General features: G+C 38.7%; 2 protein-coding genes across 5 annotated transcripts in view; both read left to right on the top strand.

The window, feature by feature from the left end:
• The window catches only part of LOC123880337 (CCR4-NOT transcription complex subunit 1-like), a 36,203-nt gene extending 30,587 nt beyond the window's left edge, over positions 1 to 5,616 (top strand). For all 4 annotated transcript variants that reach the window (XM_045928425.1, XM_045928423.1, XM_045928424.1 and 1 more), the window contains 2 exons: positions 3,145 to 3,272; positions 4,111 to 5,616. In XM_045928425.1, coding sequence (XP_045784381.1) covers positions 3,145 to 3,217 — 73 coding nt within the window. In that variant the 3' untranslated portion in view covers positions 3,218 to 3,272; positions 4,111 to 5,616. The remainder of the gene's footprint in view (positions 1 to 3,144; positions 3,273 to 4,110) is intronic.
• Positions 5,617 to 9,252: 3,636 nt separating this feature from the next.
• Positions 9,253 to 20,732, top strand: LOC123880352 (glutamate dehydrogenase, mitochondrial-like). Its single transcript, XM_045928449.1, has 11 exons — positions 9,253 to 9,570; positions 10,756 to 10,879; positions 12,080 to 12,187; positions 12,886 to 12,978; positions 13,919 to 14,005; positions 14,504 to 14,670; positions 15,778 to 15,915; positions 16,261 to 16,422; positions 17,186 to 17,390; positions 19,724 to 19,866; positions 20,459 to 20,732. Exons 1-11 carry the CDS (start codon positions 9,310 to 9,312, stop codon positions 20,573 to 20,575), a joined length of 1,605 nt encoding a protein of 534 aa, XP_045784405.1. The 5' UTR covers positions 9,253 to 9,309; the 3' UTR covers positions 20,576 to 20,732.
• The last annotated feature ends 1,021 nt before the right edge of the window (positions 20,733 to 21,753 follow it).

The following is a 21,753-nucleotide window of genomic DNA, read 5'->3' as shown; positions in this document are numbered from 1 at the left end:
TCTGTCGTGTCTGTCAAGAAAACCTGTAGGGTACTTCCTGTTGACCTAGAATCATGAAATTTGAGGTAGGTAGGTCTTATAGCACAGGCTTTTTTAAAACTTAGATCCGCTTAAAACATGTTTGCAGGTGTTAATAAAAAAAGATTCCGACTAACTAACTGGGTGTTGCTGAGGTCGCCACTGTTGTATACATACACATGTAAAGACATGCTATAGCGTTTGCGCGAAATGTCTTTATTCTTAATGTGCCCCTTGCATCTAACTGCTCTACTTCCTCCAGCAACATTTATTTTGTGTTCTCAATATCTCATCTGTGTTATATATAACCTTTTATCTTTTACGGGGTAGGTACTTCGGCGCGTATCTATCAAGAATGGAGTTCTTATCATACGCGTTAAAGTACTCTGACAAGAATAATATTTTATTTATTAAATCAATTCAATGTTAATTAAAAGTGTATTAGATTTCTTTCCTTTCAAATGATATGGTCTGCCAATCCGCACTTCTCATTCTGAGAGGAGACCCGTGCTCAGTAGTGAGCCGGCGATGGGATGCTGATAATGATATGGTATAAGAACGAAGACAGCTCTTGACATACGCGCTGAAGTACCTACTCTGAGGGCACAATATTTTATTTATGTAACCAAATTAGTATCAATTAATTTTCATTACTTACCTCTCTCTTCCTCGTTTCATTACTTACCTTCTTCTTTCTTCTTTTCTCTTAAATGATATCTTTGGTCCGATTTACATTGGTCAAGGGTTTAGCGAAGTAGATAAGTACAGAAGCACAGTGGTGTGAACCGGACGACGGATAACTTTGCTTGCAAGCCGCCGTGCAACTAGGTCCTTTCTCACGGGTCTACTGAGACTCCCGCGCGGCACTTGACGCGCCACTTTGCGTAGTATAATCAGTCAAATTTAGTACAGTGACCGGCAACAGGACTGTGTGTACTGTATGCGATATTTTAAACAAAATGGCGGCTAAAAGGTCCGATACCACAATAGTGCAGTTCCACATTTTAACCCCGAGCCAAAAAGGGGTGTTATAAGTTTGACGTGTGTATCTATGTATCTATCTGTGGCATCGTATCTCCTAAACTAATGAAACGATTTTAATTTAGTTTTGTTTGTTTGAAAGGTGGCTTGATCGAGAGTGTTCTTAGCTATAATCCAAGAAAATCGGTTCAGCCGTTTGAAAGTTATCTGCTCTTTTCTAGTTACTGTAACCTTCACTTGTCGGGGCTGTTATAAATTTTTAATTTACACTTGTGGTTTATTTATTTCGTATAACGCTTCTGCTCCATAACATGAAAAGAATTTTGTGCTTTGTTTCGATAGAAAAATGCCACTGGGCTTGCTGTATAAATTCGCAATAAAGAAAATTGAATTGAATTGTAGTATACTACAACTAGACAGTTACTGTCCAGGTCTCGACCACTTGCCGCTGTACTTAGTGTAGGTACTAGTTACTGGCCACTTGACCAATGTAAATCTACCTGATAGTAGCAATTATAGCCTTGTCAGTAAAATTTGCATTAGTATTATATATATATAGCAGTATAAATTATATGTGTAGTACATTACTCGATATATTTTATTTGATTTGATCAGATTACATTATTTATTAGTAGATTATTAAACATGGGGGTAGTGTAGTGTCTTACGTAACGGTCGCCGGAATAAATCCTAAGCGTAACGAGGGATTTTAGAGTATCTCCCGAGCGGAGCGAGGGTGTTGCATCTAGAATCCTGAGTGAAGCTCGGGGTTTAGGGGCGCCCAAGACAAAGACAGCATTAACCCCAAGTTCAATACTCTAATATTCACACCTCGCGAGACAATAAAATCAAAATCTTCGTATGATTAAATAGGTACTTACCTATCTGTCTTTAGAAATTTCTGGGAGCAAATAGTTTATTACACTTTGAGCATAAATAGTTTCCGAAGTTAAATTTCTACTGCCATCATGTCGTCACTCGACATTTTAATTTCAAGTAAAAATAGTTAATTTTAATAACACCATAATATTGTGCCGTTGCGCAGATAAGTTTTGGAGGGAATTGTTTTCTCTGTCTTTACTCTATGGTTCGTGTTACTGGCAAGTGATAGAGACGCCATCACTCATCAAAGCCAGATAGAAAATTAATCGTGATCACGTGAGTGAGAGGGACGTCGTCATACGTCGAAGCGAGACAGCAATTATCTATACATATAATAAAATTGTAGAAAAGTGATGTCTGTACTATGGAAATATATAAAAAAAGTAGCAGCGGTTGTTATTATATCGATGCCGAACCCGAAATTGTAATTAATTTTTTTTGTCTGTTTGTCTGTGTGTTTGTGCACGCTAATATCAGAAACGGCTAATTCGATTTAGATACGGTTTTCACTAATATATTGTAGTAAGCTTCACTTAACATTTAGTGTTTATTTCATGTCAATCGGTTCATAAATAAAAAAGTTATGTCAATTTAAAGAATCACGGCGAACATTTTTAACGTACAGAGTACGTACTACACGCCTCGCACCTGAGCGTCCGTGGCTATATAAAGCGCGCTGATTCCACGCGAACGAAGTCGCGGGCACAGCTAGTAGCAGCATAAACTCAAACCTCCTTGGAAGCTACATTACATCCCTTAAGGGTAATGGATTTCAGTACAATATTACAGCCCGGCTAATTCATAGGAATGTTATCGTACGTACTTTATACAACAGTCAACAACAGGTAACAGGTCAATAATAAGGCATTGTCGAGCGACTGGTGTGAAAATATATTAAATATACTTATGTATATTATTTGATTGTATCAGATTATATTATTTATATATTAAATATACATTGTTTGGTTGTATCAGTATTATTTGAATTTATATTATAAGAGCCGGCGCAATTATGGCGGAGCGCAGCGCAGAGCATGCCTGCGAAGTTTTCTAATCGCTTGACACATTACGCGAATTTCTACCAGAGAATGCGCGAGCACGCACGGGACTGCGCGCGGATGCGCGAGTATCCGTACGGATACACAATTGATTTTAGATATTATTTCAATGAGGATAATGTCGATAGTATTTTGCCTGTGAAAAATGCTCTGCGCTGCGCTCCGCCATATGTGCGCCGGCCCTAACAACTTTGTGTTACAATAGGTTGTTTGCGTCTGTCGCACGATCTTGCATCGCGGAGAAATCGGGAGGGGCCGAACGCGAACTGACCGAGTAGCGTCAAGCCCTATGGGAGTCTGTCCGGCAGAAGCAAATGGCTTTTGCCGAGACAGGTAAGTTCATATGAATTCTTTCCTCTTTTCAACCAACTCCTACTTACATTTGTATAACTAACCCCCGACCCAAAAAGAGAGGTGTTATAAGTTTGACGTGTGTATCTGTGTATCTGTCTGTGGCATCGTAGCTCCTAAACTAATGAATCGGTTTAAATTTAGTTTATTTTGTTGGAAAATAAATTGCCACTTCTTTTGATGTAACATCCGTTAAGTCAATTTTTTTCGTATAAAGTATAGCCTATGTCACCCGGACCTTCACAAAGAATATAATAATTGTAAATAAACAAAAATAACAATAATTGACACTTCATTCATCAAAATTGGCCCAGTAGTTTAGACGCTACGGTGGAACACACAAAATCTAGATACATAGTATTCTAGCTAGTAAAATTATTATATCCTGCTTATTTTATGAATTCAGAATTTTACCATAAAATATTACACTCATTCCCACAAAAGTTTCCGACTTCCCTTGAATGCATGACTTATAAATTAAAAATCAAGGTTACTGTGGAGGGTGGCTAATTCTGTCAGTATCTCAATAAAATAGAATGGCAGGTCTAAATAAATTGCTATCCCTTTCATAATGCTTCCTGCGGAAAAGGATAGCACTAAATTTACACCTGTCAATTTAGTTTAGTTAGGTTTCGACGCTCGAATTCTATCAACGTTGGCGAGAAGAAAATTCTCATTCACCCTAACTTGTCATCGAACAAACGAAGAGTTATTAATAAATTGACAGACAGACTGACAGACGGTGGGACAACTTGCAAATTCATGATGAAATTCGCAGATTTGCTCGGTCTGTTAGTAATACCTCCCTCGTCCGTTCCAGGCTTCCAGGAGGCGCAAAGCGTCGCGTCACCACAGCCATCGACGTCGCAGCAGCAAACTAAGCCCGTGCTGCAATGGAACAAGTTGTTCAAGAAGTAGGACAACAATGCGACTGTAGCTATTTACCTGTTACCTAGCGACCACTCGACTGTAAAGACGATAGACAGTGGCGCATCATGGCGACAAGTGATAATAGTGCTGCTGTAGCACGATGGCTTATATTTTATACTAAATGAGTTTGTTATTTTAAATGATTCACTTAGACAATCATATTACGATCAGTTATATATTGTTTGAGTTGCAGACAATTTTTAAAACTGCAACCTTTTTAAAATTTTAAATTACTATTTAATTATACTATTTAATATAATTTTAATTGCATGATGATGATAACGTTCACCCAAATCGAAATCTGTAAATAATAGATTAAGAATGTTTTTTAATAATCCTTTTTAGTAGGTATAATAGAAAACCATATACGTTGCCAAGTTTGTGGGCGGCCGTGCTTTCCCCTCACGTTTAAAATGGCTTTTATAGAAATGTGCTAAAAGGTCTTGTTATATGAAAAAAGTTGTCGGCCGTATTCATAATCATTACAATGAAGTCTCACAGTGCGCTCGAACGCATAGTGTAGGTTCCACCAATCAGATACAGTAATCTGATTGGTGGAACCCTACACTGCGTTCGAGCGCACTATGAGACATAGTAACGTTTGTGAATACGGGTGTATATCTATCACTGTGCGATTACTTAGCGTAGAATCGTAGACAAGCGTCAAAACGACTGAGTAACATTACAGATGCATGGCGGCCCAAGCTTGCGTGCGTGCACGAAATAAAAGGTCTTCTATTATACCTTGAAACATAATATTTAAGGTTTAAATTAATGCGCCGCGCTCTTATACCATTTTATTTCATGACCAATAATTTTTTTTAGTCAAATTTTTGTTACAATTGATTACAAGTCAAACTTTTATTACAATTGACGATTAGTGCGTTGACACAATCAAGACTTAGGCCCGGTATCCGCTAGAGCAGATATCAGGGGATGTTTATGATACAGGAGACCAATCAGATTATTGTTAATATCCACAACCTAAAGATATTCTAACCAGGTTGCAACGCTGTCAAATTTCCAATGCGTTGCAGCTGGTTGCATATATGTTATGTTTTTAAGGGGAAAAGATATCGCAAATTCACGAGTAAAATTACACATTTTACATTTTATCCGCTTATATATATTAGTTAATTTTTTTTAGCGCAAAAGCATCCACTCAGAGATTTTAGTTTAGACCTAGATTTTGTTTTTATATTTTACTTAATATTTTAATTTATTTAAAAATAATATTGTGTAATATAGTTTTCTTTTTCTATAAAGATTAACACGGCGCGGCGCATTTTTCTGTATTGTTAGTTAAGTGTCATTTTATTAATTAATATCGTAAACTCTATTAGGATTTTAGAATAAATATAATTTTAATTTTTAGTAAATAAATAGGCATTCAATATTTTTTTATCAAATGTAGTTTTCTTTTCAAACCACTTATGAGCCGTTATTAGCTCTCTCTTACATACCAAAAACCAGCATCAATCGTTATTACAATCGCAATTGTTATGATAGGCTTAATTTATGCTATTCTTGTTGCAATTCAAAAGAACTTGTAAAAGTCTAATTGAATCATTCAATTGAATAAAAATAATTTGAATTTGCAAGGTGTTGTAGCCAATCGGAGATGATTGCCATCGTCACTGTAGCTCTCATTTTCTCAGATTAAGGAATTGTCATTTTACTGTAATTGAGCCACGAATTTGCACGTTTCCCCAAAAATACCATAAATTCGCCCAATCACAACAATTGCTATTGTACCAAATAATTTTGGCAAATAAAATTGAGGCAGGTTTTCCAGAATCGACCAAAAAGATTGACTATATACCAGGCGCGCCTATCTTCCGAATCATGAGGGGTGGCGTTTCCAAAATCAATGGTTATATGAGTATAGTTCACTACAGGTCGACATGGAAATCGAGGCGTCCACCCGCCTCATATCCCGATTGCCACGTCGACCTGTCGCGAACTACTTATATATAATGTAAAAAAAACAGTGTCCCGAATCCACTGAAATGGACTTACACTATAAGGGCCGGCGCGCACATATGGCTAGCGCAGCGCAGAGCGAAGTTTTCTAATCGCGTGACACATTACACGAATTTCTACCAGAGAATGCGCGGGACTGCGCGAGTATCCGCACGGATTCACAATTGATTTTAGATATTATTTCAATGAGGACAATGTCGATAATACTTTGACTGAAAAATGCTCTGAGCTGCGCTCCGCCATATGTGCGCCGGCCCTAAGTGCGTACGCTGGAACAGGTGTGACAGTTATCATTTGTTAACAGGGCTCTCTCCGTCACTCGTTTCATACAATCGTAGTTCCAATTTCATTTGAATATTGACCAACCAAAGTCCATGAAATTTTGCAGACATATTCTAGAAACTAATATCTGTGTCTGTGGTGTTTTAGATTTTTCTAAAAATATGTAGTTTTAAAATTACAGGGGTTCAAAGATTTGTATGAAATTTTTTAAGACCGCGTAACTTTGAAACCGAATATTTTAACAGAAATCTGGAAAACCACAGACATAGATATTAGTTTCTAGAATATGTCTGCAAAATTTCATGGACTTTGGTTGCTTAATATTCAAATGAAATTGGAACTACGATTGTATGAAACGAGTGACGGAGTGAGCCCTCTTAAATAAGCACTCCACCGAGCGTACCAAACGGGAATTAGACACTGTGTTTAGTCATCACTAACATTTACTTCCGAGTGCGCTCACATGATGCTCACTGCGAAAAAGCACAGAAAAAACACTCATGTGGCCAAAGTGCCCAAATGGCGAAAGTCAAGTTGCTTCAAAAACACATCGGTAAGGCCCAGCGTACTTATATTAGTGAGGTCATTGCTCGTATCGAATAATTAGAGCAATATTCTGAAAAAATATCAAAAATAGACATTGTTCTTTGACGAAAGATTTTATACGTCTTTTTTACCTGTTATCCGTCAAAGACACCATGATCTAAATTGCTCGCTTGTACCTCGTGCCAATTCAAAGATATCAGTTTCTAAAGGCGCGTAAAACATAATTAACTTTTTAACCACCGACCCAAAAAGAGGGGTGTATAAGTTTGACGTGTGTATCTGTCTATGGCATCGTAGCTCCTAAACTAATGAAACGATTTAAATCTAGTTTTTTTTTGTTCAAAGGTGGCTTGATCGAGAGTGTTCTTAGCTATAATCTCAGAAAATCGGTTCAACCGTTTGAAAGTTATCAGCTCTTTTCTAGTTACTGAAACCTTCACTTGTCGAGGGTATTATAAATTATTAATTTACACTTGTCTTAATGTCTGAGTTCTGATTTTTATGTATATTTCCTGAGTAGGTATCATTATACAAAAATTACGACTCAGACTATAACTAAGATAAACTATGTTATTTATCGCGGGAAATTGCCGCCGTCAGGGAAGATCTGGCAGGGAATATTCATTATTAACAATATTCTGTAAAACATGTTCATGAAATACAGCAGTCAGACTGACTCAGAACATCGATGACTCAGAAGAATTAAATTACGTCGTTTCGTAGTAACCAATTACAACAAGTGTAAATCAAAAATTTATAACACCCCCGACAAGTGAAGGTTACAGTAACTAGAAAAGACCGAAAAGACCTGATAACTTTCAAACGGCTGAACTGATTTTCTTGGACTATTCCGCGCCTACTATCTAAAGTAGTTATCTGAGTTTTCCAAAACATCATTTTCAAAAAGATTTTCTAATAAATAATTATGTATTTAGGCAACGTCCATCTTGACAGCTGACATTTGTCAATTGACATAATATTATGAACCTAACGGTTATCTAACCTTCTTTTCTACAAGAAAACTAGAAAAGAGCTGATAACTCTTAAACGGCTGAACCAATTTTTTTGGATTATAGCTAAGAACACTCTCGATCAAGCCACCTTTCAAACAAAAAAAAGTAAATTAAAATCGGTTCATTCGTTTAGGCGCTACGATGCCACAGACAGATACACAGACACACAGATACACACGTCAAACTTATAACACCCCTCTTTTTGGGTCGGGGGTTAAAAAGACATTAAGGTGGATGCGACAGGTCTACCCGCGAAATTCAAATTTAACTCACAAATTAGTCGATACTAGAGCTAATTTCTTAAACTGGACTTTTTCAAGTAAAGATATTACACGTGGAGATGATACTGCCATTGGCGCAATTAGAATGCCATAAGCCTACGTGATCGTATTAGTTTACAAATTGCGAAAAATCAAATTAAATTTGAATTTCGCGGGCAGACCCGTCTCATTTAAGCAAATAAATAAATGATTGATCATTGATTCATGCCCCAAAGTGAGTAGTTTTTAATAGGTACTTTCATGTTAGCTAATACTTATAAATTGGCCCACGGCACAAGCTAATAGATATGCGTTATATGCGTTAATAGTACACACTAAGACTACTGTATACTACACATTTTGTTTCTCAGAAAATAAGAAAATTCTGGCGGCAGTGGGATCTTACTCTATTTCAGCTTTTGACAAAATAACGAAAGTCCACTGACCTAAGAAACAACAAGGTCTTTGGGGGTCAGACTTGAAGAAAAGTTAGTAATGTTTTAACGTAACTTTTTTTTAAAGAATATTTGCCATGCTAATCATGACTAATACTCCCCTTTTCCCTTTAATTAAGCGTAAAGCTTGTGCCTGTAGTGGGAACGATAATAGTGCAACATGTGGGGTTTGAACCGCCGACCTTTCGGAATTCAGTCCGCTCCTCAACCGTTGAGCTATCGAGGCTCTGCTTTAGCAGTAGAATATGGCGTTTTGTGAACAATATACTTAATATATTATTTCCTTTGGTAGGATTGATCCTTAGAATACAGGGAAAGATTTAAGAAGTGCGGACTCCGCAGTCATTGAGATTTTTGATGTAAAATTTGGACAAGGGAGAGCCCTCAGCCCTGCAGCTAGTAAATCTTTTTGTCTGTTTATTTTTTATTTTAAAATCAGGTCACACTACTGTCAATATTTTGGTCAGTAGACAGTTATTATGACAACCATCACAACAGATCATCATTTTTTACGTGAATCCCACATGATTGCTAGAATATAAATAATAAAATGTTTAAATCGCTAATGAAAACGGGTTGTTTCTACCAAAGACATGTTATCGAATCCAGAAAAGTATTTGTACGGAACTATGAAATACCAACACATATAAAGGGCGTGCCTACGAACCCGGATCCCAGTTTCTTCCGGATGGTGGAGTATTTTTACCACTTCGCAGTCCAAGTCGCTGAGCCTTCGCTGTTCGACTATCTACAGAAGCATGCCCATTTTTCTGATAAGAAGAGGAAGCAAAGAGTTGCTGGCATATTAAAGGTCACTTCACTTCATCTAACGCTGGCCATACCTACACAATCAAGTTTACCGTAATATAATAAGTCAACGAGTTTTTTGGTCAAGTTTGCAACGGACTTGAAGCTGCGGCGTCCAAAAAGTGGTATGGATATATTGGTGTATGGATATATTGGTTAACTGAACGCCACTTTAAGGGTGACATCTTTAGAGCGCGTTCTGATTTTGCTACCGCTGGTATAAATCTGTCTCGTTTTAACTGAAACAAGTCAAAGCAAAGTCAAAGTGTGCTCTACACTCTACAGATATCAACCGTTCGCTGCAAACTTGCCAGTAAACTTGACCGTGTCTTCTTCTTCTTCTCTCTGGGCTGGTTTCCGCACTTAAACGTTTCCGTCTGTTGTGCGTGTGTTGCCCCTCCCCGCCGAAGTCTTCACTCCAGCCATCCAAGCTCGCTCCAGAAGCCAAGTAGACCGCCCAGGTTGCCGAGGACTTCATGGAGTGAGGTTGGGGAACCCAAATGGCGTTCTCGTTGTTCTGCCACGACCATGCACTCCAGGAGCACGTGCGTCGGCGTTTCATCGACCTCCATGCAGGCCCTGCACAGAGGACTGTCGGTAACACCTATAACGAAAAGGTGTTTGTTTAGTGGGCTGTGCCCTGTTATGAGTCCCACCACCTTCCTAAGTTTACAACTTGACCGTGTATGGTAAGCGTAAGTTTACTAAGTAGGTATTCTGCGTATATCTGCGAGTGCGTCGTGATCGGTAGTGTGTTTGCATCTAACATCGCCGCGATCCTCTCGTCCGCGGAGATGACACCTTATGAAGGCTACGAAGTTTGCCTCCGATTTTTCCATCACTCTCCTATTCTATGCCTTGTGGCACTTCGAGCCATCTAACTTTTTTATCTAGACATCGCCGCCTTGGTCTGCCACGCCAGTTGGTGAATTTGGGGAGTCCATATAAAGCAGGTTTTGCCCACAAGTCATCTGCCATACTGCACATACGACCTGCCCAGTATTTAAGTAAAGCGGCTGCAAGACCAACGAATACGCCCATCGCTAAGAGCGAAGACGGCTCGCGAAATGTGACTTGTGACGTAGCTACTCGTACGTATATTTAGGGCTTTCTCGAGTCCTTGACCAACAAGCCCAGCTTGGTTGGGTACATTATGGTTGCTAGTTGTCACAAATTGGTTACACCGCAGGTTATGGGATCCTGCAACAGCTCGCTGCAGTTCGAGTTCCCGTTGCAGCGCAAGAACGGCGACTACGAGATAGTACACGGATATCGCTCGCAGCACAGTGTGCATCGGCTTCCTTGCAAAGGAGGTACTAGGTAGCGTCTGAGTACCGTGACCAGCAAACAACTTCAGCGAAAAGCAGCGTAGCGGGGCAAAGTCTCCGCATCGCGGTAGGTTGCACGTCGCTGGAACGCAGCGCCTCTTCTACTTACCCGCTCATCTCCCCGCGGTCGTCTTGTCGCGTCAGTACGGTTCGCATACCGTACCTGAACGTCGTCGCGACGTACTTAGCTTGTCCGAGTAGTAAACAAGGGCTGACTAATCAACTTATCACGTGCTCCCACGCGGAAAAATTCCCCTCCCGCCCCCTTCCTTTCACCAAAGATGCTTTTCAAGATGTTTGCCGGTCACTATATATTATTATATATGTACTTATTTTATCTGACAGGATTGATGTTAGTTATCTCTTTCGCCATCTGTTCCGCGAAAAAATATATTAAAAACCGACTTCCAAAACCACTAACTACTTAGAAAGAAAACAAAATATTTCTTGTTTCTACACGTGTATGTATGTATGTTGTAGTCGGGCGAGCTTCATGCTTTGATGTCTAGTTTCTTTTATTATGCTCGCCGGACTTCATACGTATGTATTGTATATGTGTAGAAATAAAACATAATTTTTTACTTTGTAGTTTTTGGAAGTCGATTTATTAAATTTTTATTTTAAGCTTTTTAGTGTAGATGTTTAATTCATTGCTTGGTACCTAAAATATCAATTCACCAGCAAACCTTCTCAAATCCACACGGCTTAGGAGTTCAGTACCTTGCAGCATCAGGATTGAAGAGTTGGGACTTGGAATTGAATAACAAAGTCTATGGTTGGCATTTATAATATTATTTCACCAGGAACAGTTCCTGAATCTCTATGGCTTAGGAGTGCTGTCATCAGGGACTTGGAGTCCAAGCATGACGTCGTTGCTTGATATCTACAATATAAATAATTCACTATGAACACTTCCTAAATCTTGATAACAGGCGAGCAGTACACTGCCCTATCAGGGTTAAGGAGTTGGGTCCAGAAATTTTTATGGGACCTCCACGGAAACTTCTGCTATTGATAAAAACATATTTGCGAATCGGTCTAGAAACCTCGAAAAACTCGGTACACATACATAAAAAAAAAACGGCCCGAATTGAGATCCACCTCCTTTTTGGAAGTCAGTTAAAAAGGAAAGCATTTGTCTTAGTATCAGCAGAGACTAAGTAATCTTAAAATGGTTCCTTACAGGTATAAGATTCTCGGATGCAATTGATTTAGAAGAAGTGAAGGCTCTCGCTGCACTGATGACATACAAATGCGCTTGCACCAATATACCATTTGGAGGAGCCAAAGGAGGTGGTTACGAATTTACTTCAGTTGCGATAGTTTTTAGGTTTGTTTATTTTTATAGCCGCAACTTGATAGTAGCTGAGGTTTTTTTTCGTACGTTCATACTATTTAAAACGGCCGCAAAACAGAACAACTGTTTTAAGGCCGCAATCTTTTACTAACTACCAAGTATTTAGTGCATTAATATATTTTAAAAAATATATTTGTATAGTTATAAATTATATTTTTGAAGATCTACTGTCCCTTAAATAGGTAGAAAACCTGTGTGTTTTTGAAGGAAACATTTGGTTGAGGTAAGTAACAATAACTTTTAGATTTATATAAATAACTATTACTTTTAGACGCAAAAGCTCTATTTTCTCTTAGTACATGACGATAAAAAACCTTTATGAAAACATTTTTATGCATAATAGTTTTTGATTTATCGTGTAAAATGTCGGAAAAATACGACCTTAGTACGGAACCCTCGGTGCGCGAGTTTGACTCGCACTTGGTCAGTTTTTTTAATGCTATATTTAGCTGAAGGCCATCAGTTTCCAGAGTATGTTTATTGTTTACATTTGAAGTAACTATGTTCAGTAATTCAAAAGTTACAGGGCTCTGACAGACGCACAGTCGGACGGACGGATAAGTGCAATTTCACTTAAGTAGAGACCTCGCTTCGCTCTTCTAGACAAAAATTTAAGCTACTTTTTTGGTTAAAGGCGTCGCTATTAATCCGAAGAAGTACACCGTAGCGGAATTGCAGAGAATCACTCGACGTTACACCTTGGAGCTTGCGAAAAAGAATTATATTGGTATTCTCTCATTTACTTATACTTGTCATTCTTATCATACTTTAAAAAATGTTTACAAAAATAAAGTAACATTATATTGATATAATTATGGTGAAATTATAGAGCTTTATATAGCCGTGGCTAAGTGGATCGCCTAAGCAAATTTATTTTAGAGAAAACTAGGCAGTTTTTTAGATAATTTATTTATTTATTTATTTACTATAGTACCGCCCACAGAGTTACACATTTAGATTAAATACATGTTGTTCCTTAAAGTCTAGGGCTCTTATGCAACTCCACTTACGGGCAGTCACAGCATGCATTAACATAAACATAAGTCGTACAGTAAAATATAAAAAATAATATAATAGCTAACCTAAGGACTATGAAAAAATACCTAAGTTATAAATTTTAAAAGAATATAATAAGATGGAAATTAAGTTAAAGTTAAGTTAAGTTAAACTAAGCTAAATTATCTAAATCATCTAAAATACAATACAATATAATAATAAATAATTTCTTGACACCAACTCGAATCTCAGAGCGACAATAGTACTTTACTTAGTGGCCAAGCACCACGTCGCGACCGCTGTTCAGAGTAGGTATTACCTACTACTGGTTCGCGAATTTTTCCAAACAATTTTTCGATTCAATTTTTTTATATTTTAAGTCTAGGGTCAAAAAAGGGTATAAATGGTCAAAATGGATAGTAGGTTAAGGCGATTGATTCACTTAGCCACGGCTCTTCAAACCACAAAAATTTCCCCGCATGTACTTATATAAATTCTAATTATAAAGTTTTAATGTTGCAGCACTCAGCAATCAGCATGTTTGCTTACAAATTGATGTCCAGTGACATGACAGTTTGTACTTTTTCGGGAGCTAGTGGTCAAAGTTTTTGTGAACATTATTTTTGCAAATTTCTTATTCTTGTACTAATTGTCAAAAATTACAATTCTAGGCGCAGGAATAGATGTACCGGCTCCAGATGTAAATACCTCTGGGAGGGAAATGTCCTGGATAGTTGATACGTTCATAAAAACATTAGGTAAATTGTCTTTTTTCAGTTCGCCACACACCTTCGCCCGCGTGGATTAAGGTTTTTAAAAATCCCGTATGTCAGATCCCCTGCAGCATTAGGATTGAGGAGTTGGAATCCAAAATTTTTATGGGTAAATTATCGATTAAAAAAATTACGCAAATCGGTTCAGAATTCTCGGAGATATCGGTGTTCATAGGTAGAAAATACGACTCCTCCATTTTTGAAAGTCGGTTAAAAAGTAGCCTATGTTACTCCTTGGTTCATCCTCTCCTTGTCTGTGAAAGTCCCGCCTAAATAGGTTCAGCCGGTCCGAAGATTAGCCTGTTCAAACAGACAGACAGACAGACACAAAGTTTTAAAAACGTGTGCTTTAGTTATGGTACAGTTCAAATTACCATATGAGCTTAATATGAAGTAGATATTTTATATTACAGACAGACACTTAAATTTTATTTATTAGTGGTTGTTAGTAGGTGGTTTTATTTACTTGTGGTGGATATATAGGGCACAGGGATCTGAACGCCGCGGCGTGTGTGACGGGGAAGCCGATCAATGGTGGCGGAATCCACGGACGAGTCGAGGCAACGGGCCGTGGCGTCTTCCTCACCACCTCGATGTTCATTCACGACGAACATTATATGAATCTGATCGGTCTCCAACCTGGCTTCAAGGTTAGATTCTACCATAGGACAATGGTAAGTGGTAAGTGAGCGTAACTGGCATCCTTATGTGATCGGCATCCAATATTCTCGCTCGAAACGTTTTTACTCAACGCATCTGATACGAACCGCGTAGGTGTGGAAGCTCTTCCGGTGTCCATGTTTCCTGCCATGCATATCTTAAGTACCTTCAAGGCAAGAGTGAATACTGAATAGGCATCTTCTAGGCAAGCGCGCTCCAACTCCTCATCATTGTCGTCAAACGCAAGCCTATCTTGTATTAAAAAGATAGTGGAATCTTATAGGAATCCTTAGGATTGAGGGGCGTAGGGGTTGAGACGGGGAGGTACCTCAGCGCGGGCTGACTATTCCCCAGCAGTCTGCTGCGCATTCCCTCTTAGTAATTACTAGCTGATGCCCGCAGCTTCGCCCGCGTGGATTAGTCAGATCCCCTGCAGCATCAGGATTGAGGAGTTGGACTTCAATTTTTTTATGAAACAATGTCGCGAAGTTTCTCTATTGATTAAAAAAGAAATGACGCAAATCGGTTCAGAAATCTCGGAGATTTCGGTGTACATAAGTAGAAAAACACAACTCCCTTTTTGAAAGTCGGTTAAAAAAGTAGCCTATGTTACTCCCTGGTCAATTCTCTACTTGTCTGTGAAAACCCCGTCAAAGTCGGTCCAGCCGTTCCGAAGATTAGCCTTTTCAAACAGACAGACAGACAGACAGACAGACAGACAGACAGACAGACAGACAGACAGACAGACAGACAGACAGACAGACAGACAGACAGACAGACAGACAGACAGACAGACAAAAATTTTAAAAACGTGTGATTCAGTGTTGGTATCGTTCAAATAACCATATGAGCTTAATATGAGGTAGTTATTTCGAAATTACAGACAGACACTTCAATTTTATTTATTAGTATAGATTAGTTTCGTGCGGCCTCGCAACGCCTCGCCAGCGCCGCACTTCCCATTCTATTACTTAAAATCAATTTGAACATCTTTCTTTGGTAGATAATATTCAAAATGCCAGCTAATTTCAGTTGCCCACAGTAAAGTATACCTAATTATCAATTCGTATCCTGAGTAATAAGTATTTTTTTCTTAGAACAAAACCGCTACAATTCAAGGCTTTGGAAATGTGGGTAGTTACGCCGCAATGTACCTCGAGGAGCATGGGGTGAAGGTGATCGGAGTGGTCGAGGTTGACTGTAACCTGAAGAATCCTGATGGTATCAATACGAAGGTACCTATGTGTCTTTATTTTATTTAAAAGGAGGAACTGACTGACTGACTGAATAAGATTTGAAAACAAACAGAAAATGTACATTTAATTATGGAACGTAGAGCGTGAAAATTTTTTTGTGGTATACTTATACGTCAATTACATTATGTAGGTACCATAGAATTTTATTGTTACGCTCATACCATTCCACTCTCACACACATTCACTCCACCACGCCGACTGAAGAGGTGTTGGCGGGTGGCTCTAATGAGCTATGAGCCATTATCTAGTAGGCTATCAATACTTATGGCTAAAGAAATCTATCTACGGATGCCAAACTCCGTCTTACGAATAACTCGTTGTTAGGAGCTCCAAGAGTATAAGAAGAAGAACAGAGGCAGTGCCAAGGGGTTCTCCGGCGCGACCGAGTGCGGTCCGGAGTTGTTGTTTGAAAAGTGCGACATCCTGGTTGCGGCGGCCATGGAGAAGTTGCTGACTCAGGATAACGCACCCAAGCTCAACTGTAAGGTAAATTGTACCAAGTCTTGAAACCAAGATTGAACTTCATCATCATCATTGGCAACCGATGGACGTCCACGGTTGGACATACGAGTAGGCACAGTACACGACAGTTAGCCCTAATTCGCACGAGCGTCAAAAAAGCGTTGCGTTAAAACCCGGCGTTCCGCTGAAAATACAAAGTGCGCGTTAAAAAAGCGTTGACGTGTGAACAGATACTTGGGTATGCATTTATTTTGTTCTATTTAAACGCTTTTTTAATGGAAGTTAAAAAAGCTCTCGTGTGAATGAGGCATTAGGGAACTCCTAACAAAACGTCGAGACTTCGATGTGACTGGCAGGCGTCAAGCATTTGACGCAGGTATAATAAAGCTCTATTTTTCTATGATTTTACGTACCCATAGCCTAATATTTGACATAAATACGTATATAATAACGTGGATTTAGAATCAAATTCCCTCACTCTAGTTCACTCTGACATAAGTCTCTTACTTCCACGCGCCAGTTGAGAGAGCCCCCCTCAAATTATTCCGTTTCAAAGGTACACGGTCTTTATTAAGTCTATAAATTTAAGTCCGTGTAAAATTAAAACTATTTATAAATAGTTATTTAAATTACAGAAATCTGGCAGACCAAGCATAGATAGATACCTATTTATTAATTTCTAGAACGTCTCTACAATTACTTCGAGTTTGTTTCAAATGAGAACCGAACTACGTTTGTGTAGAGCGAGTGACGGAGAGATTGCCGTTAAAATGTGATTGTTCACTAGATTATAGCGGAGGGCGCAAACGGTCCAACCACGCCTGCAGCGGACCTGATCCTGCGTGAAAAGAAAGTTCTTGTCTTACCGGACCTCCTTACCAATGCAGGCGGCGTTTGTGTATCATACTTTGAGTACCTGAAGAATCTGAACCATGTCAGCTTCGGCAAACTGAACATCAAGTTTTGGAGGGATTCCAACACTGCTTTGCTGGGTACGCCATCATCATCAACTCATCGCCGGTTCATTACTGAGCACGGGTCTCTTCGCAAGGAGGAAACTATCAGACGCGTCCGTGCGCCGCAGCTGAGAACTGCGACAGATAGGTGAATGAATGATTTATTCAATTATTCATTCACAGTCGTTTCGGACGCGACTTGCGAGATATTTATCGGACGGCCGAACGCTCAATGTTACGTCCGCTACTTACGTCTGATTGTTCAGTGTACATTTTATTGTCCAGATACTTGTAAGTCATGGTGATCAGCTGAATGATGCATTCCTCAGCCACGTCCGTCAGCCGCGTCTGACAGCCACTTCCGACAACCGCGTTCAATAGCCGCGCCCGACAGCCGCGTCCGTTTGCCGCGTCCGATAATTTGTTTCCGCCTTCAGAATGAGAAGGATTTGGTCATAGTCCGCCTCGGCTGGCAAAATGCAGATTGACAGATTTCACACACCTCTGAGAATTTTATGGAGAACTGTCAGGTATGCAGGTTTCCTTATGATGTTTTCCTTCACCGGTCAAGCTAATGATACTTAAAAACTTAGCACGCATACATTTTAAGTTTTCTTTTTTGTAACCATGTAAGTATACACTATACATATTACATACATACAGATAACTACTTGATATCTATACATATAACAAAATTGTAGAAAAGTCACTAAAACGGCGGCCACGCTCATTAGCAATTTGCGGGACTGTGTAAAATGCAGATATTAGGAGATTTTTAAATTTTAAACTAGGTATAATCTATACATTTAATAAAATTGTAGAAAAGTGGTGTCTGTACAATGGAAATATATAAAAACAAAGTAGCAGGGGTTGTTATTATATCGATGCCGAACCCGAAATTGTAATTAATTTTTTTTTGTCTGTTTGTCTGTGTGTTTGTGCACGCTAATATCAGAAACGGCTTATTTAGATACGGTTTTCATTAATATATTGTAGTAAGCTTCACTTAACATTTAGTGTTTATTTCATGTCAATCGGTTCATAAATAAAAAAGTTATGTCAATTTAAAGAATCACGGCGAACATTTTTAACGTACAGAGTACGTACTAGCCTCGCGCCTGAGCGTCCGCGGCTATATAAAGCGCGCTGAGAGCCGCGCCGCTGCTATCAGGATTCAGTTATTCGTAGCCTGCCCGAAAAGTCACTATTCCACGCGGACGAAGTCGCGGGCACAGCTAGTATCAAATGATATTATATGGGCGACCGCGACGGTGCAGTTGGTGGCGTCATACATCATGATCACAACGGCAACATGGCGCCTTGCTACCAATGCAACTTTAGAATAGCTTAGGTAGCTTAGGTAGCTGTATCTCGGAAACGTAACACTTTGGAAAATGTCTCATACGTAATCCAATAGGGAAGCCAACTATTAAATTAAGTAATAATTAATGCGTGGCAGTTTAAAAAAAATCGATTGATGCGAGTCGGACTCGCATACTATCGTGGAAGAAATAACACTTTTTTTACTATTATTCGTGTCGGCCATTTCGAAGTTTTGTATATTTGTTGTTATAGTGGCAATAGAAATAGGTACACCTTCTGTGAAATTTCAATTCTCTTCCTATTTTATATGGTTTACGAGATACAGCCCGTTGACAGACAGACAGACGAACAGCGGAGGCTTATTATATTATAAAATGGTGATAATAAAAAGAATTTCCGTCTGAATTTGTTGTGAACCCTAAAATAAAGGAATATATTCGTAGGTACTCTACTTAATGAGCTCTAAACAATGATACCCAACAAGCTAGGGTAAGAAAAAATTTTTTTGCCTCTTTTTTCATGTATATTATGAGAGAGCCCCTTGAAAAATAATTCTACTGAATTTTTAATTCAATATTTAGTTTTGGGTCAATATTCTACACCAAATACCAATATTTCAGGTTTGTAACTCATTTAGTCTACGAGCTAGACCTGTGACATGCGGACGGACGGACAGGGCTCCGTTTTTACCCTTTGGAGACGAAACCCTAAAAAAAGAAAATGGCGGGCATTCAGGCTTTAATTTAATTTATTTATTTAGATATTTATACACAGTAGATAGGTACATTACAGTAAATATCCTTTTCACATTTTTGTTTCCTTATGGCCTATTAAGCCTTGCGTGGTATGAATCTAAGATTAATAGGGATTGCTGAAGTGGTGACGATTGAGAATGTTGTCAACGGAATAGTGAGAGGCATGTCCTTCGCAAGTTCTATCCGATAGTTCTTGAATATCGTGCGACGAGCAGCGTGCATCGGCATCTTGGAAAAGCGAAGACCAGGCTCCATAATAAAATCTTGAAACCCCTTTCTGAATTTAAACAGATTCGGTGGAACAGTCGTTGAAGAAGTCCAACATAAATGCCAAGATCCTGCCATCACCAACCTTCCAATCGCTCATGTCGGGGGCCGATGAGAAGCTAATCGTCAACTCTGGCTTGGAGTACACGATGGAGAATGCTTGTCGAGTAAGTTATCAGTGACATTTATAATGGTGAATGTATACCGGGTGTGTAACCAAAACGCTAGCGAAAATGAAGATGGTATATAACCATAAAAAAACTACGATTTCTTTTTAAATCCTGTATTTTTAAAAGTTCACAATATATTACAAATAAAACATTTGACGATGCTAGAGGTCAATTAGTTCGGTCTTTTTTTAAGAGGGATCTCACCGTCACTCGCTTCATACAAACGTAGTTCCCATTTCATTTGAATATTAAGCAACCAAAGTCCATGAAATTTTGCAGACATATTTCAGAAACTAATATCTATGCCTGTGGTTTTCCAGATTTCTGTTAATATATTCGGTTTCAAAGTTACGCGGTCTTAAAAATTCACATATAAATCGTTGAGCCCCTGTAATTTTAAAACTACATATTTTAAGAAAAATCTAAAACACCACAGACACAGATATTAGTTTCTAAAATATGTCTGCAAAATTTCATGAACTTCGGTTGCGGTCGGAATTCAAATGAAATTGGAACTACGATTGTATGGAGCAAGTGACGGAGAGAGCCCTGTTAAGATCGTTGGCTTAAATGGTTTACGCCATTTCAGAACGTGAAACGCGCAGCCGTTCAGCATAAACTGGGTCTAGACTTGCGGACTGCCGCCTATGTGACGGCTATCGAGAAGATATTCGTCACTTATGACGAACACGGGCTTGCACTTTGAATGAAGAAGAAGCAATATTGTTTCTATAGTATATTCCTATAGCTAGTTCATTAATATACATATCTAGATGTATAGTTAAGTTAGTCGAGAGCGTGCTAAATCTTTGGTCGATTTTATTGATTATTTAGTTATAATAAAAATTTATAGTTATCTAATACTTTGTTGCTCATCTTTTTTCTCTCTCTCCGTCGTAGGTACCTACCTATTCTCTCTCGTTGCTCAGGGTCGGGACTTTTTAACCCCTGACCCAAAAAGAGGGGTGTTATAAGTTTGACGTGTGTATCTGTGTATTTGTCTGTGAAATCGTAGCTCCTAAACTAATGAACCGATTTTAATTTAGTTTTTTTTGTTTGAAAGGTGGCTTGATCGAGAGTTCTTAGCTATAATCCAAGAAAATCGGTGCAGCCGTTTGAAAGTTATCAGCTCTTTTCTAGTTACTGTAACCTTCACTTGTCGGGGGTGTTATAAATTTTTAATTTACACTTGTAAACAGTATAAAAATCTGAAAGTAGGGTACCTACATGTAGTATGTAGGTATCTTAATTAATTACGATTATTCTATTAATTGCATAATGGTATAGATTTTCTTGGGTTAATACTGCGATGTGTTTTCCCAGGTCTCGCAGCGATAAAATTTATCTACAGTAATGCAACGCGTCATTCATAGTAACAATATGTTCCATCGAACATCGCAGTGGAATCCGCTTAAGACGCAGTCCGTTTCTACGAACATAAATAAGTTAGAACAGACTATAGATAAGTACTTAAGCTACCTACATCTACTCAAATAATATATGATAAGGTGAATAATAACAGAGTAGGTACTAGCGCATGTTTATTTTTTACAAAGGGACTGCGTTTAAAACGAATTAAGCTTGACAAGATGTTCCTTGGAATCGGCTTAGCTTATTACTACCAAACAACCTAATAGTTGAAATATACCGCAGTCAAGTCGTATGGGTAGGACCAACCGGTAGCCTACTGCATTGTTATCCCAAGAAGGCCCGTGCCATTATGGGATTAATGGAAAAAAAACCGGCCAAGTGCGAGTCAGACTCGCGCACTGAGGGTTCCGTACTCGGGTATTTTTTTCCAAATCCGTAATCTCCGACGAAATATACTTACCCTTGTCTCTAGTAGATTCGTATGCGAAAGGATCTGGGAGCCCACCGTAATTT

The sequence above is a fragment of the Maniola jurtina genome, chromosome Z (assembly GCF_905333055.1).
Source record: "Maniola jurtina chromosome Z, ilManJurt1.1, whole genome shotgun sequence".
Lineage (NCBI taxonomy): Eukaryota > Metazoa > Arthropoda > Insecta > Lepidoptera > Nymphalidae > Maniola > Maniola jurtina.
The sequence above is the reverse complement of the archived record's forward strand: the minus strand, read 5'-3'. Positions and strand labels throughout refer to the sequence as shown.